At 36.3% G+C, this 16,011-nt stretch overlaps 2 protein-coding genes across 2 annotated transcripts in view; one reads left to right on the plus strand and one right to left on the minus strand.

Annotated features, from left to right (window-relative positions):
• LOC137409593 (VWFA and cache domain-containing protein 1-like) overlaps positions 1 to 7,357 on the minus strand; it is a 33,041-nt gene extending 25,684 nt beyond the window's left edge. The window contains exons 1-5 of the mRNA XM_068095578.1: positions 7,217 to 7,357; positions 4,626 to 4,733; positions 4,341 to 4,517; positions 3,601 to 3,760; positions 1,393 to 1,545 (exon numbers count right to left, since the gene is read on the minus strand). Of these exons, the coding sequence (XP_067951679.1) occupies positions 1,393 to 1,545; positions 3,601 to 3,760; positions 4,341 to 4,517; positions 4,626 to 4,733; positions 7,217 to 7,357 (739 nt within the window). The remainder of the gene's footprint in view (positions 1 to 1,392; positions 1,546 to 3,600; positions 3,761 to 4,340; positions 4,518 to 4,625; positions 4,734 to 7,216) is intronic.
• A 1,763-nt stretch (positions 7,358 to 9,120) lies between these two features.
• LOC137409750 (suppressor of Mek1-like) lies at positions 9,121 to 15,044 on the plus strand. The gene is made up of 9 exons (XM_068095591.1): positions 9,121 to 9,241; positions 11,809 to 11,975; positions 12,150 to 12,287; positions 12,375 to 12,512; positions 12,600 to 12,824; positions 13,005 to 13,544; positions 13,899 to 14,036; positions 14,613 to 14,783; positions 15,021 to 15,044. Exons 1-9 carry the CDS (start codon positions 9,121 to 9,123, stop codon positions 15,042 to 15,044), a joined length of 1,662 nt encoding a protein of 553 aa, XP_067951692.1.
• The last annotated feature ends 967 nt before the right edge of the window (positions 15,045 to 16,011 follow it).

The raw sequence follows: 16,011 nt of genomic DNA on the forward strand, positions 1-16,011 counted from the left end.
TTTTGCTGCACAAGATTACTGCCGGAGTCTCGCAATTGATATGGAAACCAGGGTTAAGGGCCCCGTTACCCTTCAGTTTTAGAGCTATCTGTACAAACTCTTCAGCCATACAAGCTGACATCTGAATGAATAACAAGTTGAAATTTTACTCCCATGAACAAAGCAGAAATAGTTTTTTCAAAATTTAAACCCCATCTCACATTGGTCAAAGCTTTTGGTGAAATGGTTGGCATCGAAATCACCACAAAGTTTTCAATGCGCGTTCTTTATTACGATCAAACCTTTTACAAAACAAACTTCACGACTTGGAGCCTTTGTAAAATGCAACCTTTGAAGCAATCGCAATACCTCTTCTTTTTTGTGTGTGGCTGGCGGTTTTTATGAAATTTTTCCAACATTCATTAATAGAATTGAGCTTTTCACTTGGTATAGGATGTTTCATTTCACGAGTATTCAAACATGGAGTAAAAATCGATTTTTTTCAGGTTAAAATTGACACAATGTTTCTCAACAAGATTGTCAACCAATTCTATGCTTATCTTCAGCTCTAGTTTTGAGCTTGTCGTGAGAATCATACCTCCGCAGTGGAAGACAACTCTAATGAAATGGGTGGCCTTCAAAAGGGCTGAGGCATGATATAGGGTATCGTAAGGAGGCGTTGTTTAGACTCGAAAGCATGGGAGAAGTGACCGCTGTATTGATGGTGCATGACAAAAAGAGACTTCGGTTGTACAGAGACTGTTTATTACATTCTATTTTTGGGTTGGATGTGCTAAATCTGAAGTTTGTTTACATTTTGTAGCTATTATGGGTCTTTTTCCTTATTTTGTAAAATATTATTATATTTCACACACTTACAACACGCACCAATAAGATCGCTAGAATTTAAACTAGCCCAAGACAAATTAAGTCGAACTAACCCCATCAACGGCAGATATTTAAAAAGGCAGATTTTTAGTGCCCAGCAGAACATGCTTGCCCTGCGTATTTTCATCATATTCTCACATAATAGGCTTGGATATTGGTTGGTTACAGTTGTCTTTCCTCCTAGGGAAACAACTGTAGACCTAAAGTACTAAAGATGGTAGAACCCTACCTATCAGTTCTCCCTCCAGCCTAAAGCGGTGTGCTTGCAGCACTCAACTATGTTTTGCCAAAAAAATGACCTCATCAGATAACAACTTGAGTGTTAACAGCGTCTTGAGTGTTTTTGATTTCAAAACCTGTTTCTTGCTTTTTTAATATCAAAATCATTGCTGTAAAACAAAATATCATGATCGTATTGCTACAAATATATCTAATTTTAAAATGTCAGTTAACCTTAAAAATATTCAGTCTTGGAGAACTATCTAAAAAACCTTTCGAATAGTTCAGTATTTACTGGCTACTTACCTTCTCTCGTTACAAGAAATGCATAACTGTAGGCTCCCACTTTATATCGGCTGACGTCAGTGAAAAGGGAGGTGAACCTCACATCTATTGCCGTTACACCAATCAATGTGTTTCCTAACATCAGGGGTACTGAAGCCGTGACTAGTAACTGACCTACAAATATTTAGTAGAGTAAACCACCTCATTCAGAACTATGTTTGTCTCACATTCACAACAGTTGTAAACACATTTATGCTAATCGAAATTTTTGAGAACTTCTGAGTACACGTAGCTTCTCAAGTTTACACTAGGTCACTTATGTTAAGAATAACACTTTATGTTGAGAATAATGGTACCCAACCTAAAACAGAATATTATAGATTTCTATATTTACGCGTAACCATGGTGACAATCCTAAAGATGAACTTGAACAGAGTTTTTGTAGATTTTATCAGAATGGATCGGCATTTTTCTATCATTTACAATTGTTTTTGATGTTTGGGATGTTCTGACTGTCAGGATGTTTCAAGATTAAAATCAATAAAACTTGATACTGAATAAAACAGTTCAATTGAAAGCGCGATTATAACATCTATAATTGCAAAGAGAACGACAGAAGGGAGACGAATAACACATCAACTTGAACGCGATTGCCGATATCAACTATCGCAATGATAACAACTAGTGATGTCGTTTTGCCCGTATTTGTCTACTGAGTGTTTCAATAAGTACCAAGTTTTATCGATTTAAATTTAGAAGCATCATGACTGTCAGATCCCCTCAAATATCAAAAACAATCGCAAATGATAGAAAAATACCGATACTTTCTGATAAAGTCTACAGAAATTTTGTTCTAATTTGTATTTTTGTCTTTGTGTTCATTTTATATTATCTTCTTCTGGCTTGTCTCTTTTAAACTCGCTTTCACATTCACTTTTAGCAAGTCTTCTTAAACACTTTTTGATCAGACGAGAAAGACCGATGCTGTTCTCATAAGTGGCCTCTCAAATACTTGGCCACCTAATGACCACATTAAGAATTGTCTTGTATGATCGTATTTCAAATTTGTGTCTTTCAGCACCCGTGCATTGAGAGTTATGACTGTACAGTCATACAGCTGTACAGTCAATAAATTAAAGGTTGACTTGGAATAAAATTCACATTACAGTTATTTGGCATCAAAAGGTTCACCATGTCTTACTCTGTGGTGTTGTACGTGGCAAATATGTGGAAATGTGATTACAAGCTCTTAAAAGCTCAAAAACGAGCAGTTAATCGCAGCCACACGAGACCGCCGTAGTTTGGATTCTCTTTCCAGAACGGCTCAAATGTGACGTAGCTGTGAGAGATGGTTTCTGTTTACACTTTCATGCAACCTTATTCATCAAAATAGTTTCACAAATATACTTCACGCATTCAATAAAACTATGTCTATTGTTCTTACGCGTCTGTTTTATCGTCATTGTAATGCTGTCACTTTTAGCAGTGATATCTTATAGCTTACAGTAAAAATTCATTTAATTTTTTAGCCTTACCTCGAAGGAGTACATATCATTGTCTGATAATCATGATGAGCCTGTTGGTCACCTGTGATAATCGAAAAGTGCTACAGAAATTATTTGCGAAGTATTGGGTCACATGATCAGATTATGACTTGCCAATTAGACCAGGCTGAAACAAAACTGTAAAGTAGCGAGCATCTATATTTGATACGGGGTCTTCGGTAAAACCCGAAGTGTTTGTCAGAAACTAGTGTTACGATAAGTTTTATATTGAGCTTTTTATTGGACTTTCAATTCATGTGAGAACATCACATGACAAGACAATAACCAAATTTCATGGCTACGTCATCGAAATAAAGAGATTCCAATCTACGGCGGCTTTTCGTTTTTGAGCTTTTAAGAGCTTGTAATCACATTTCCACATATTTTGAACCTACAACACGACAGAGTAAGACGTGTGGTGAATCTTTTGATACCAAATAACTGTAATGTGAATTTTTTGGCGAGTCAATCTTTAAAAAGTTAAGCCTACCTTTTCTTTTTTTAAGGGTTGAAGGGGTGATTTTGGGAAGATCTTTTAGCAGGTTAGGCAATTTACATGTACTTAACTGTTTGTATAATGTAATCCTTATTATAATGGAAACGTTCCCAGAATGAATTATTTACATTACGGGAGCGTCTACTGCACAATTGACATAATGTATATATTGTATAATTGACCACCAACCTGAATGTGGATCAACAGAAGGTAGTCTAAAAGAGGGTTTGCGTGAGAATGGAGGTTTGTACAACAGATAATATTTCCCCATTATCTGCCTGAGATCCTTAGCTTCAGAGGAATCAATTATTTCAAAATGACCTGGCTTTCCAACTGGTTTACTCTGACCCTACAAAACAAATTAGCCCAAATTCTCACATAGTAAAGGAAACACATGATTTATGTCACTTTTGTGTTTTTAAAATTTTAGACAGCTCCCTTTAAGCCATTTACTTCTAACAATTATACTAATAAAAACATGTACATAATAAATTGTGGTAAACCACTAGCTGATTGACAGCCATAAAATGCTAGTCAACAATAAATGACTGTTAATTAAATGTTATTATATTATGTTATTTCAGCTATTTGTGGCGCTGGTTAACATAAAATGAGTTAACAGAAAACAACACTGCATGCTATAGATGAAGTTAGGTAACACTATGTCATATTAGTTTACATTACTAGTTAACCCTAGATAGTGTTTGTTAACACTAGCCAGTGTTAACAAACATTGGTTAGTGTTTGTAACACTGGCTAGTGTTTGTTGATACTAGACTGTGTTTGTTAACACTGAGCAGTGTTTGTTAACATACAACAATAAAATCTCAGTGACAATTAAGCAAAGTGTGTAAAGGTGTGTTTACTGTCAGCCACATAAGCCTTCTTCTACATGAGGAAGTTATCAGTGCATTTTATAATGTGCTTACTTTCCATTTGTTTGGGTGTATTGTAAAAGATTGGCCAGTCGTTAGGTTTTTATACTGGTAATTCCGCAGGTTCATGTTGTTCTGGTCTGCCAAGGTCATAAGGTCATATTGTTTTGCAGATGTAAGTGTGCCAAAATCGTCTCCCAATCCATAGAAAAAGATTCTAACGGTGTGATTCTAGAGCACAGACAAGAATAGACAACATGAAAGGCAGAAGACGATACAGTTGTTCTGATATGCAGTGCAAGAAGTGCTGAGGTTGGTGGTTATTTATAGTAAACTTACCATCTTCTGGTTGTTTGCCTTTATCACATTTTGTATGTCACTGATCTTATCATTGGGTTGTCCATCCGTGAGAAACATGATCACATCTAATGAATTCTCAAACTGCTTCTGTAGCAATATTATTATTGTTTTAGAAAGTTTATCAATGTGTGTCATGGAAGAAATGTTTCAATAACGTACTAGCAGAAGGAGAAGAACAGCGTAACATGCGTTTAATAAACTTCCGTCATGTGTAAATTGGAAAACACATGTAGAAATTACACTTTCTGACTGTAGCAAAGAAATTTATTGCGGCATCATCTGTCTGTAGTGTAGGAGTGCAGTAGTGACACCATCGGTCAATAGTATAGGTGTGTAGTAGTGACACGATCTGTCAGTAGTATAAGAGTGCAGTAGTGACGCTATCTGTCAGTAGTATCGGTATGTAGTGGTGAAACTATCTGTCAGTAGTATAGGTGTGTAGTAGTGACACTATCTGTGAATAGTATAGGAGTGTAGTAGGGACAATATCTGTCTGCAGTTTAGGTATGTAGTGGTGACACTATCTGCCAGTAGTATACATGTAGGTATGTAATAGTGACAGTATTTGTCTGTAGTATAGGAGTGTAGTAGTGACACTATCTGTCAATAGTATAGGAGTATAGTAGTGACCCTATCTGTCTGTAGTATAGGAGTGTAGTAGTGACACCATCTGTCAATAGTATAGGAGTGTAGTAGTGACACCATCTGTCAATAGTATAGGAGTGTAGTAGTAACACTATCTGTCAGTAGCATAGGAATGTAGTAGTGACACTATCTGTCTGTAGTATAGGAGTGTAGTAGTGACACCATCTGTCAGTAGTATAGGAGTGTAGTAGTGACACCATCTGTCAATAGTATAGGAGTGTAGTAGTGACACCATCTGTCAATAGTATAGGAGTGTAGTAGTAACACTATCTGTCAGTAGCATAGGAATGTAGTAGTGACACTATCTGTCTGTAGTATAGGAGTGTAGTAGTGACACTATCTGTCAGTAGTATAGGTGTGTAGTAGTGACACTATCTGTGAATAGTATAGGAGTGTAGTAGGGACAATATCTGTCTGTAGTTTAGGTATGTAGTGGTGGCACTATCTGTCAGTAGTATACATGTAGGTATGTAATAGTGACAGTATTTGTCTGTAGTATAGGAGTGTAGCAGTAGCACTATATTACAGTAGTATAAGAGTGTAGCAGTAACACTATATTTCAGTAGTATAGGTATGCAATAGTGACACTATCTGTCAGAAGTCTATAAGTATAATAGCGATGGTATCTTTTTGTAGGATAGGTGAATAGTAGTGACACTCTTTGTTCATAGCGTAAGTTACCCATGCCTAAGCACATTTCTACTCTGAATAGAGGAACTAGTAGCTTTTACTAATTGTACACAGACACTCTTAACATGAGAAGGAGATGCTCACAAACATATTGGAGCTTTTGCAGCTCTACTAGCAAAAATATTCTGCTATACATGAAAAGAGATCTACAAAATGTTGAACTGCATTTACAAAACTATAGAAGGCTTACTGGCTTCTTTCTCAGCAAATGATAGGATGCTATAAACTCTTTCTACTGTCTGTTCAATAAACAGTATAGGTATAGCCATTATAGAACTACTATAGGTAACATGTTATTTGAACTTGTTGATAGGTTGTGACCAGTTACGAAAAAAGATCTTAACTCAGATTTTGTGATGACAAATACACTTATTTTGTCTTCCCGATTTATTCTTGCACCCCATGAACAACAACTCGCGGGCACAAACAATTATTGGTGCTCGTTCCCCTTGAGGGTGCAAGCACTGCCAAGTGGGAAGCCCCGGCATAGGCCTACTGCAATGAATCAATGCAATTTCGTATGGTACTAATTGAAGAGAGCTTGAAATAGGAGTCATTTAGCTCTGTCATGAAAATCATATGTTCTTGAAGACCATTCTCACTTACTCGTTGTACGTCAGAGCCAGAACTCCACAACATATTTTTCATATCTTAGTTTTACAGGGTTTGCTACAAGAAATAAATTACAGAGAAAGGAAAGAATAATTTTTTTCAAGTGTTAATAAATAAGTTCTGTTAACATGATGCTGAAGCAAACTCATTTTAGAGTGGGGTGGGGACAACTCTCACTTTTGGCATATTTATGATGCATTCTCGAGTTTGACCCAATAGGGCTCTGCTGAGACAAACAGAGTGGACTGGACCCAATGTTGCTGATGATGCAACCTGCTAAACCTAACAGGAGGGAGCTGAAACCAACTCACTCGTGCGCTGCTGAAACCAACAGAGTGCACTGAACCCAGGGCTCCCTACATTACAATCTGCTTGACCCAACATGAGGGGACCAAACTCTTTGTAAGAACAATAACTTTTTAGTTCTAATCATCATTGCAACCTTCTCTGACCTTGCTGTCAGTTATTTAACTGATGATCAGAAAGTGATAACATTTTTCTAACGAGTGGACAATTTCATTGATGTAATAGTGTGGTGAAAAATTAGCGTAGCCGACCCCAGGACTGACGACATGTTCGGACTGAGTCCTGTTTCGGCAGAAGACACAGTCGCCAATGAGTACCTGGTCAGCCAAAGAGACAACTGCTGAGGCTGACACAAAACGGTGAGACCGATGGGGAGAGCCAGCTTGAAACAAGGTGATATATAAGGAAGCCAGACAAGACCAAAGATTGCTGGCAGTCTCTAGAATGTTGTTCCTCATATGCGCACACACTGAACTACATGTATTCACATATATCATTGAAATATATATTTATGTTATTGCCTCACACTCAGTGGTTCTTTTTCTCGTGGAGCAGTAAAAGGGACACGACAGTTTTTTTACCATGGTGGCAGAAGTAGGATCGCTGATCCTGACTCCACAAGAAGGGGCGGAACTCTAGATGCTCTAGCCAAGGCTATCCTAGTGATAGCAAAGAGAGAGCACCAGAGAAAAGAGTACTTCGAGTTGAGACCACCTCCTGATCATGAAAAGCTATAACTGTCTAAGGGCAGCTTCCCTCCACTGATCTGTGGGGTACGTTCGTAAGAATTGGCAACAAGCTTAACACCAGAGGCACTCGGAGCGTGGATAGAGGTACTGATTGTTGTGCCGAGGTACTAGAAAAAGCTTTATTTTAAGCATAATTTCAGATGAACTCCTGCCTCTCCTTAGTCAAAGCTTGGATAGGTCTTGTGATGTTTGCCTGTCAAGGTAGATATTTAGCAAGACATTGAACCATCCTTAGGAATCGTCAAACAATGGTAGGGTTCGTTGGAAGTGACATGTCAGTAATGCACGAGATTTTCTCTCTATCAGCTTGAATTCCAGAATCAATGAGGATGGGCCATAGAATTTGACTTTGTTTGTTCTCAGTTGCGTGTTCTCCTCATTCAACATGAAACCTAGTTTTTTGCAGCACTCCAATAATGCCTGCAACCTCATATTGTGTTGTTGCAAAAGAAAGTAACAATATTGACTTTTTGTCTAGAGTTTTTAGCAAATCTCTCATAACATTTAAAATAAAATGCCAACAAAAATTTTCTATTGCTTATTACTTTATTTAGTTCTTTACATATATAGTAATATTGATATGCTTTTACATGATGTAATTGTTTTGATTTTATATGTATTTGCTTGAAGTATTGGTCGATAGGTTTCCTAGCTGCAAAATAGGTTACGTGTATGAAGTGTATTGTATTTCATAAGATTATTGCTTACATCATATGACAGCGTTAACTTACCAAGCAAATATTGGAATAATTTTGTATTTTTATGTTTGACTGTATAACAATTGACACAAGAAAACAAGCTTAAAAAACCCGCCAAACAAGAAGAGATATGAAAATGCCACAGATCTCAAAACTCTGCAGGAGATAATACAGCTATATAGAGACCAACTTGGATGGGCTCTAAGTTTTAGACCAAGGAGGTAATTAATAATTGGTTTGACCAGAAGCCTGATCTTGGAATTGTAAGACACAAATGTTTCGTCAAAATATTACAACCAACATTAATTTCTATGGAGACCCTCAAGACTAAACTTGTTAACAATTTACCATGGTCGGCAAATCATTTAAATAATAAGCTACTAGCCACGCAAAAATAGTGTCTGATGAGCTCAGTAAACTTAAGAGTTCTTACACTGAGACAACAAAGAGAAATCTTTGTGTCCAAAAGCAACAAAGAAGCAATCAAACAACACCACAGTGTTTTTAAAACTTAGAAAGTAAATCATACAACAATGAAAATACACTTTTGGCTTCAAATTTCACCCTAATGGATGCCCAATGTATTTCAGCTCCACCTAAACAACATCAAGCTGCTTTTATTGAAAACAACAACATTGTGATATCAATACGACCCAACTCCACTTTATGCAGATCATTTAACCAAGACCTTGTACAAAAAAACTATTAACAAGCAGTATGAATCAACTTTTATCAAATACATAATTCCTTACACTTTTAATTCTAGTTCAAATCATGGAGCATCTCAAAAACAGTTATGAAACTGTGAGACCACGATCTCTTCGATGGAACTGCAAGCAGGCTGTCTATGGCCTACGTCCTGAATCTCCTATAGAAAATGTTACTATTGTTAAAGGTATCCCACTTGATGTGGACTGATACATATTAGCATGTATCATTTGTATGTATATATATTCATGTTGTGAGTGATAGTTTATTAGCTGTGTAGTCACGCTTTCTTCTAGTAGAGTTTTAATTGCATAATAGTCTCATGACTGATAACTACGGACTTGCAGTACTAACTAGTGTCAGTTCCTTTATGTGATTCTCAGCTGGTAGCTGTGTTCTCTATAATCCATGGTGACAATAAACAGAATATATTGCTACTACGGTCAATGTGTACTAACCAGATAGAGTACAAATCACGCATCCACAGACAAAACAACAGTAACTACCAGATGTGTACTAACCAGATAGAGTACAAATCACGCATACACAGACAATACAACAGTAACTACCAGATGTGTACTAACCAGATAGAGTACAAATCACGCATACACAGACAATACAACATGGACAACACCAGCTTTATTCAGGACATCAAAAATACTGGTGTTGGTACTTCTATAGAAAAGTCGCTTAAAAAATGAAAGGCTGAGGTTCTGGAAGGTTGAGTTTTTCTCATCTCTCTTCTACTAAAATGCCATCTCACATGGAATAAGAATACAACCAACTCAGTGTTTATGTCATGCTGAACCACTTAAACGATGGATCTCTATAGAGGATTTTATGTTGCCCGTTTGAATATTAGATGTTTATTTTTTTAGGTGTTCTTTATAGTTTGCTGCATCAACCATCACTTCTAACTAAAGAAAAAAGATGATTCTAGTTTTACGTGTGCCTTTGATGTTGATTCAAAGTGCCTTCTTGTCTCATGTAATTTCTTTTTTATAATAAAGAGCTATTTGTATTCTTTGCGCTGTTTGAAAATTTCTCCGACACTCTATAGCTGCACAATGGGTAAAACAGAAAATCAACAATGATATTCCTCTGGTTGAAGTTTAGTTAAAGTTGTTAAGAGTAACATTTTCAATTTACAAGTTCAATATTTGGGAAATAAAATATATAGCGGAGTCCTACATTTCCAAACCAAACACTATATCATAAGCTAACAAAATATCTAGAAGAGTTTAAAAAACATTTAACACAATAAAAAAGCATTATTCAAACTTACTTCTGACATAAAGGAAAATCTCAAAATAATACTACGTCTTCACTCTAACTATGCTCTGTCTTCTGTTCACTATTCTACGAACTAAGAAGCTACCATCAGGAAGCGAATCATTGCTTATGTTCATGCTAATATATCTTCAAATAGAACATGCAAAGGAATACATGGATTTGGCTGTCAAGAGGAACAAATCGAAATTAAGCAGACCTTGAAAAAACAATTATCACTGGATTCACTGCTATGCAGTCTCAACGCATGCATTTTTATTTGAATTCTTACCGGTGAACAGAGTTTGGCCTCCAAAAGCAAATCAAAAGCTTTTTGTAAACCAACTTTGTACATTGTACCTCCTAAAATATGTCCATCACGCAACTTAAGTTTATCACATGAGTTGAGAATATTTGCTGACCTCAAAAAGTTGGTAGTTGCATCGAAGATGTCTGAATAATTAGGTACCTAAAAGCAAACTAAGTGTGGATATAGCGTTTACCGACTTTTCAACTTGGTTATACCGCTGCTGAAAGTGGAGCATAAGATAAAAACAATAGTTTCAGAGTTCTCTCAAACGTCAGAACTGGAGTTTGTGTGCCTAAAAATGCAGCCAACCTTTGAATTCCAAATATCTTAGCTTTTGAACAAACTGGATGATGAAGAAAAATTAGGAGACCTATTATCAGAGTGACAAACAAATATTCATAAATCCAGCATCTCGGCGATGAGCTAAGAAAGCCTGATGATGCGGCTTGGTTGACTGCTAATACTGTTGTATCTTTGCTAGTAACACAATACAAATAGCAAGACACTGAAATAATGCATATAAATGGAAATGTGCTGGTAAATGACCAGCAGTTGGCAGAAGTTGGCCTAACCCAGATGGTTGCCACAACCATTTTTCATTTCTACAACCCTTTGCAAGTTGAAGTGATCCCATAATTTGCAGGCTATTTGGCCAGTCAAACCCTTTCTCTACAGTAGGAACATGGTGATTGGGTGCATCATTGCTAAGTTGGTATACGATATTATTATTACTATAAATTAAACACTTTTTAAGGTATGAAGTAGCAAAGCTGAGGAGAACCACATGTCCCTGAAATGTATGAGTTTGCTCTTGAGTTTTAACTTATAGGATAGCTGCAACTATACACTTGGTATTGACAGCCAATCGTAGTGAAACAATTCAAAGCAATGGAAGGCTGACCATAGCATGAGCTAAAACAAGGTTGTAGCAACAGAAAACTTATATATGTACATATGCAGAAATGACAATAACACACTTAATAGACAAAAACCTAGCAATTCTAGCAGTAATTAGGACAGTAATAATAATATGAAGAATGGTCCAGGTGGCAGCAAAACCCAGAACAAATGTCATGATGAAGAACAAAATGAAAAAGGCAATGATGACGATTTTGACAAAGAGTAGTAATAAGAATTTTGCTGATATCATAAGAAGCAAGAAGATAATGTCAAAGGCGATGATAATGATGATGCAATGATGAAGGTAGTGATGATGGAGAACAGTGATAATGATGCTGAAATGTTGAAGGTGGTGATGATGGAGAACAGTGATGATGATGCTGAAATGTTGAAGGTGGTGATGATGGAGAACAGTAATAATAATGATGAAATGTTGAAGGTGGTGATGTTGGAGAACAGTGATAATGATGATGAAATGATGAAGGTGGTGATGATGGAGAACAGTGATAATGATGATGAAATGTTGAAGGTGATGATGGAGAACAGTGATAATAATGATGAAATGTTGAAGGTAGTGATGATGGAGAAAAGTGATAATGATGATGAAATGTTGAAGGTGGTGATGATGGAGAACAGTGATAATGATGATGAAATGATGAAGGTGGTGATGATGGAAAACAGTGATGATGATGCTGAAATGTTGAAGGTGGTGATGATGGAGAACAGTGATAATAATGATGAAATGTTGAAGGTGGTGATGTTGGAGAACAGTGATAATGATGATGAAATGTTGAAGGTGGTGATGATAGAGAACAGTGATAATGATGCTGAAATGTTGAAGGTGGTGATGATGGAGAACAGTGATAATGATGCTGAAATGTTGAAGGTGGTGATGATGGAGAACAGTGATGATGATGCTGAAATGTTGAAGGTGGTGATGATGGAGAACAGTGATAATAATGATGAAATGTTGAAGGTGGTGATGTTGGAGAACAGTGATAATGATGATGAAATGTTGAAGGTGGTGATGATAGAGAACAGTGATAATGATGCTGAAATGTTGAAGGTGGTGATGATGGAGAACAGTGATAATGATGCTGAAATGTTGAAGGTGGTGATGATGGAGAACAGTGATGATGATGCTGAAATGTTGAAGGTGGTGATGATGGAGAACAGTGATAATAATGATGAAATGTTGAAGGTGGTGATGTTGGAGAACTGTGATAATGATGATGAAATGTTGAAGGTGATGATGATGGAGAACAGTGATAATAATGATGAAATGTTGAAGGTAGTGATGATGGAGAACAGTGATAATGATGATGAAATGTTGAAGGTGGTGATGATGGAGAGCCGTGATAATGATGATGAAATGTTGAAGGTGGTGATGATAGAGAACAGTGATAATGATGATGAAATGTTGAAGGTGGTGATGATGGAGAACAATGATAATGATGATGAAATGTTGAAGGTGGTGATGATGGAGAACAGTGATAATGATGCTGAAATGTTGAAGGTGGTGGTGATGGAGAACAGCGATAATGATGGTGAAATGGTGAAGGTGGTGATGATGGAGAACAGTGATAATGATGCTGAAATGTTGAAGGTGGTGATGATGGAGAACAGTGATGATGATGCTGAAATGTTGAAGGTGGTGATGATGGAGAACAGTGATAATAATGATGAAATGTTGAAGGTGGTGATGTTGGAGAACAGTGATAATGATGATGAAATGTTGAAGGTGATGATGGAGAACAGTGATAAGGATGGTGAAATGGTGAAGGTGGTGATGATGGAGAACAGTGATAATGATGCTGAAATGTTGAAGGTGGTGATGATGGAGAACAGCGATAATGATGGTGAAATGGTGAAGGTGGTGATGATGGAGAAAAGTGATAATGATGATGAAATGTTGAAGGTGGTGATGATGGAAAACAGTGATGATGATGCTGAGATGTTGAAGGTGGTGATGATGGAGAACAGTGATAATAATGATGAAATGTTGAAGGTGGTGATGTTGGAGAACAGTGATAATGATGATGAAATGTTGAAGGTGGTGATGATAGAGAACAGTGATAATGATGCTGAAATGTTGAAGGTGATGATGGAGAACAGTGATAATAATGATGAAATGTTGAAGGTAGTGATGATGGAGAAAAGTGATAATGATGATGAAATGTTGAAGGTGGTGATGATGGAGAACAGTGATAATGATGATGAAATGATGAAGGTGGTGATGATGGAGAACAGTGATAATGATGATGAAATGATGAAGGTGGTGATGATGGAAAACAGTGATAATGATGATGAAATGTTGAAGGTGGTGATGATGGAGAACAGTGATCATGATGATGAAATGTTGAAGGTGATGATGATGGAGAACCATGATAATGATGATGAAATGTTGAAGGTGGTGATGATGGAGAACAGTGATGATGATGCTGAAATGTTAAAGGTGGTGATGATGGAGAACAGTGATAATAATGATGAAATGTTGAAGGTGGTGATGTTGGAGAACAGTGATAATGATGATGAAATGTTGAAGGTGATGATGGAGAACAGTGATAATAATGATGAAATGATGAAGGTGGTGATGATGGAGAACAGTGATAATGATGATGAAATGATGAAGGTGGTGATGATGGAAAACAGTGATAATGATGATGAAATGTTGAAGGTGGTGATGATGGAGAACAGTGATCATGATGATGAAATGTTGAAGGTGATGATGATGGAGAACCATGATAATGATGATGAAATGTTGAAGGTGATGATGGAGAACAGTGATAATGATGATGAAATGATGAAGGTGGTGATGATGGAAAACAGTGATAATGATGATGAAATGTTGAAGGTGGTGATGATGGAGAACAGTGATCATGATGATGAAATGTTGAAGGTGGTGATGATGGAGAACAGTGATAATGATGATGAAATGATGAAGGTGGTGATGATGGAGAACAGTGATCATGATGATGAAATGTTGAAGGTGGTGATGATGGAGAACAGTGATAATGATGATGAAATGTTGAAGGTGGTGATGATGGAGAACAGTGATGATGATGATGAAATGTTGAAGGTGGTGATGATGGAGAACCATGATAATGATGATGAAATGTTGAAGGTAGTGATGATGATGAAGAACAGTAATAATCAAAGTAATGCTCATGCCAGCAGTAAAGCTGATGACAGCCTTGGCTATGATGATGAAAACTCTGACGCTGATGAAAATAGAATAGTGAGGGCAATGGTAGTAAGGATTATAACAATAATAGTTGTTATAATCCTTGCTATTATATAGTTTAAAAATATTACAACTATATATTTATAGTTGTTATATTTTTATAACAACTATAAATATCATAGTTTTTATAAAAATGGGTTTGAAAGTGATTATAGGAATAATAATAATAAAATGGAAATAGTATACATGTACTGGAATTGACTTGCCGGTTTGTTTGATTTTGCTTTAGTCATCATTTTGAAGGCTAAATTCAAGCTAGAGGAGTAGTTGGTTCTACCTAAAAAATTGAATATCTGAATACAAGACCTTTCTCAAAGCTGTTACATGACAAACACAAGCTGTAACCTGTTAAAGCTGTCGCATTTTACATGTATATCCAGATAAAGACGCACGGGGTAGGTAACACTGCAAAACACATATGTAAGATGCATTGTATCCCCTATGAGATAACCACTCCTCTTCTCTCCAACCAAATACACTGTATCATGAATCTTTGGTTTTCAGAGTTGTCCACAAAATGCTTATTTAATAAAAAGAAAAGTTCACCAAAACAAAAGCTTCCGAAAAGTGAGAGTTTTTTTAGCTCACATTTATTCATGTATTGCTTTTTTTACTCACTTCCAAGTTAGCCAAAGTAACAAAGTTAGACTTTAAGACATTAAAAGTTTTAAAAATAACTAAAATAACTAACAGCAGCTTTTTGAAATAAAAAAAAATAATACATTTTTTGTGGCACCATAAAATAGCTGTTTGGAGATGTTTTAGCAAAAGCCTGAGACACTCATTAACTCAATAACTAACTTAAGGCTACTTAACTTGAGACAGCTAAACCTGAGACAAATTAACTTGAGGCAACTTTACTTGACGTAAATTAACTAGAGGTACCGTAACTAGAAGAGGTAACTTAACCTGAGGAAACTTAACTTGAAACATCTTTGCCTGAGGTAACCTAACTTAAAGCAACTTAATTTGAGGCAACTTAGTTTGAGGCAATGTGAAAGCTGAAACTGAGCAAACCATAAATTAGTATGAAATCAAACACTAAAGCCTAAACAAAGAAAAACAATGACAAAGATTGGTTTTCATATTACCATGAAATAGATCGTTTTTCTTTGATTTTTATCTAAAAGTTATTGTTTTTACTGCTGTGCGTAATAACGACCATCCTGCTGAATTAACGCCTAATATTAATAATGGCAATGAACAAAAAAGGTATTTTTATAACATTTAGTTC

The sequence above is a fragment of the Watersipora subatra genome, chromosome 1 (genome assembly GCF_963576615.1).
Source record: "Watersipora subatra chromosome 1, tzWatSuba1.1, whole genome shotgun sequence".
Lineage (NCBI taxonomy): Eukaryota > Metazoa > Bryozoa > Gymnolaemata > Cheilostomatida > Watersiporidae > Watersipora > Watersipora subatra.

Excerpts from the sequence above, each read along its gene's own strand:
- LOC137409750 (XM_068095591.1), top strand. The coding sequence starts at position 9,121 with ATGGAGCATCTCAAAAACAGTTATGAAACTGTGAGACCACGATCTCTT. Across the intron at positions 12,825-13,004 it reads ATAATGATGAAATGTTGAAG|GTGGTGATGATGGAGAACAG; the intron begins GTAGTGATGATG and ends GAAATGTTGAAG. Across the intron at positions 14,037-14,612 it reads ATGATGAAATGTTGAAGGTG|GTGGTGATGATGGAGAACCA; the intron begins GTGATGTTGGAG and ends GAAATGTTGAAG.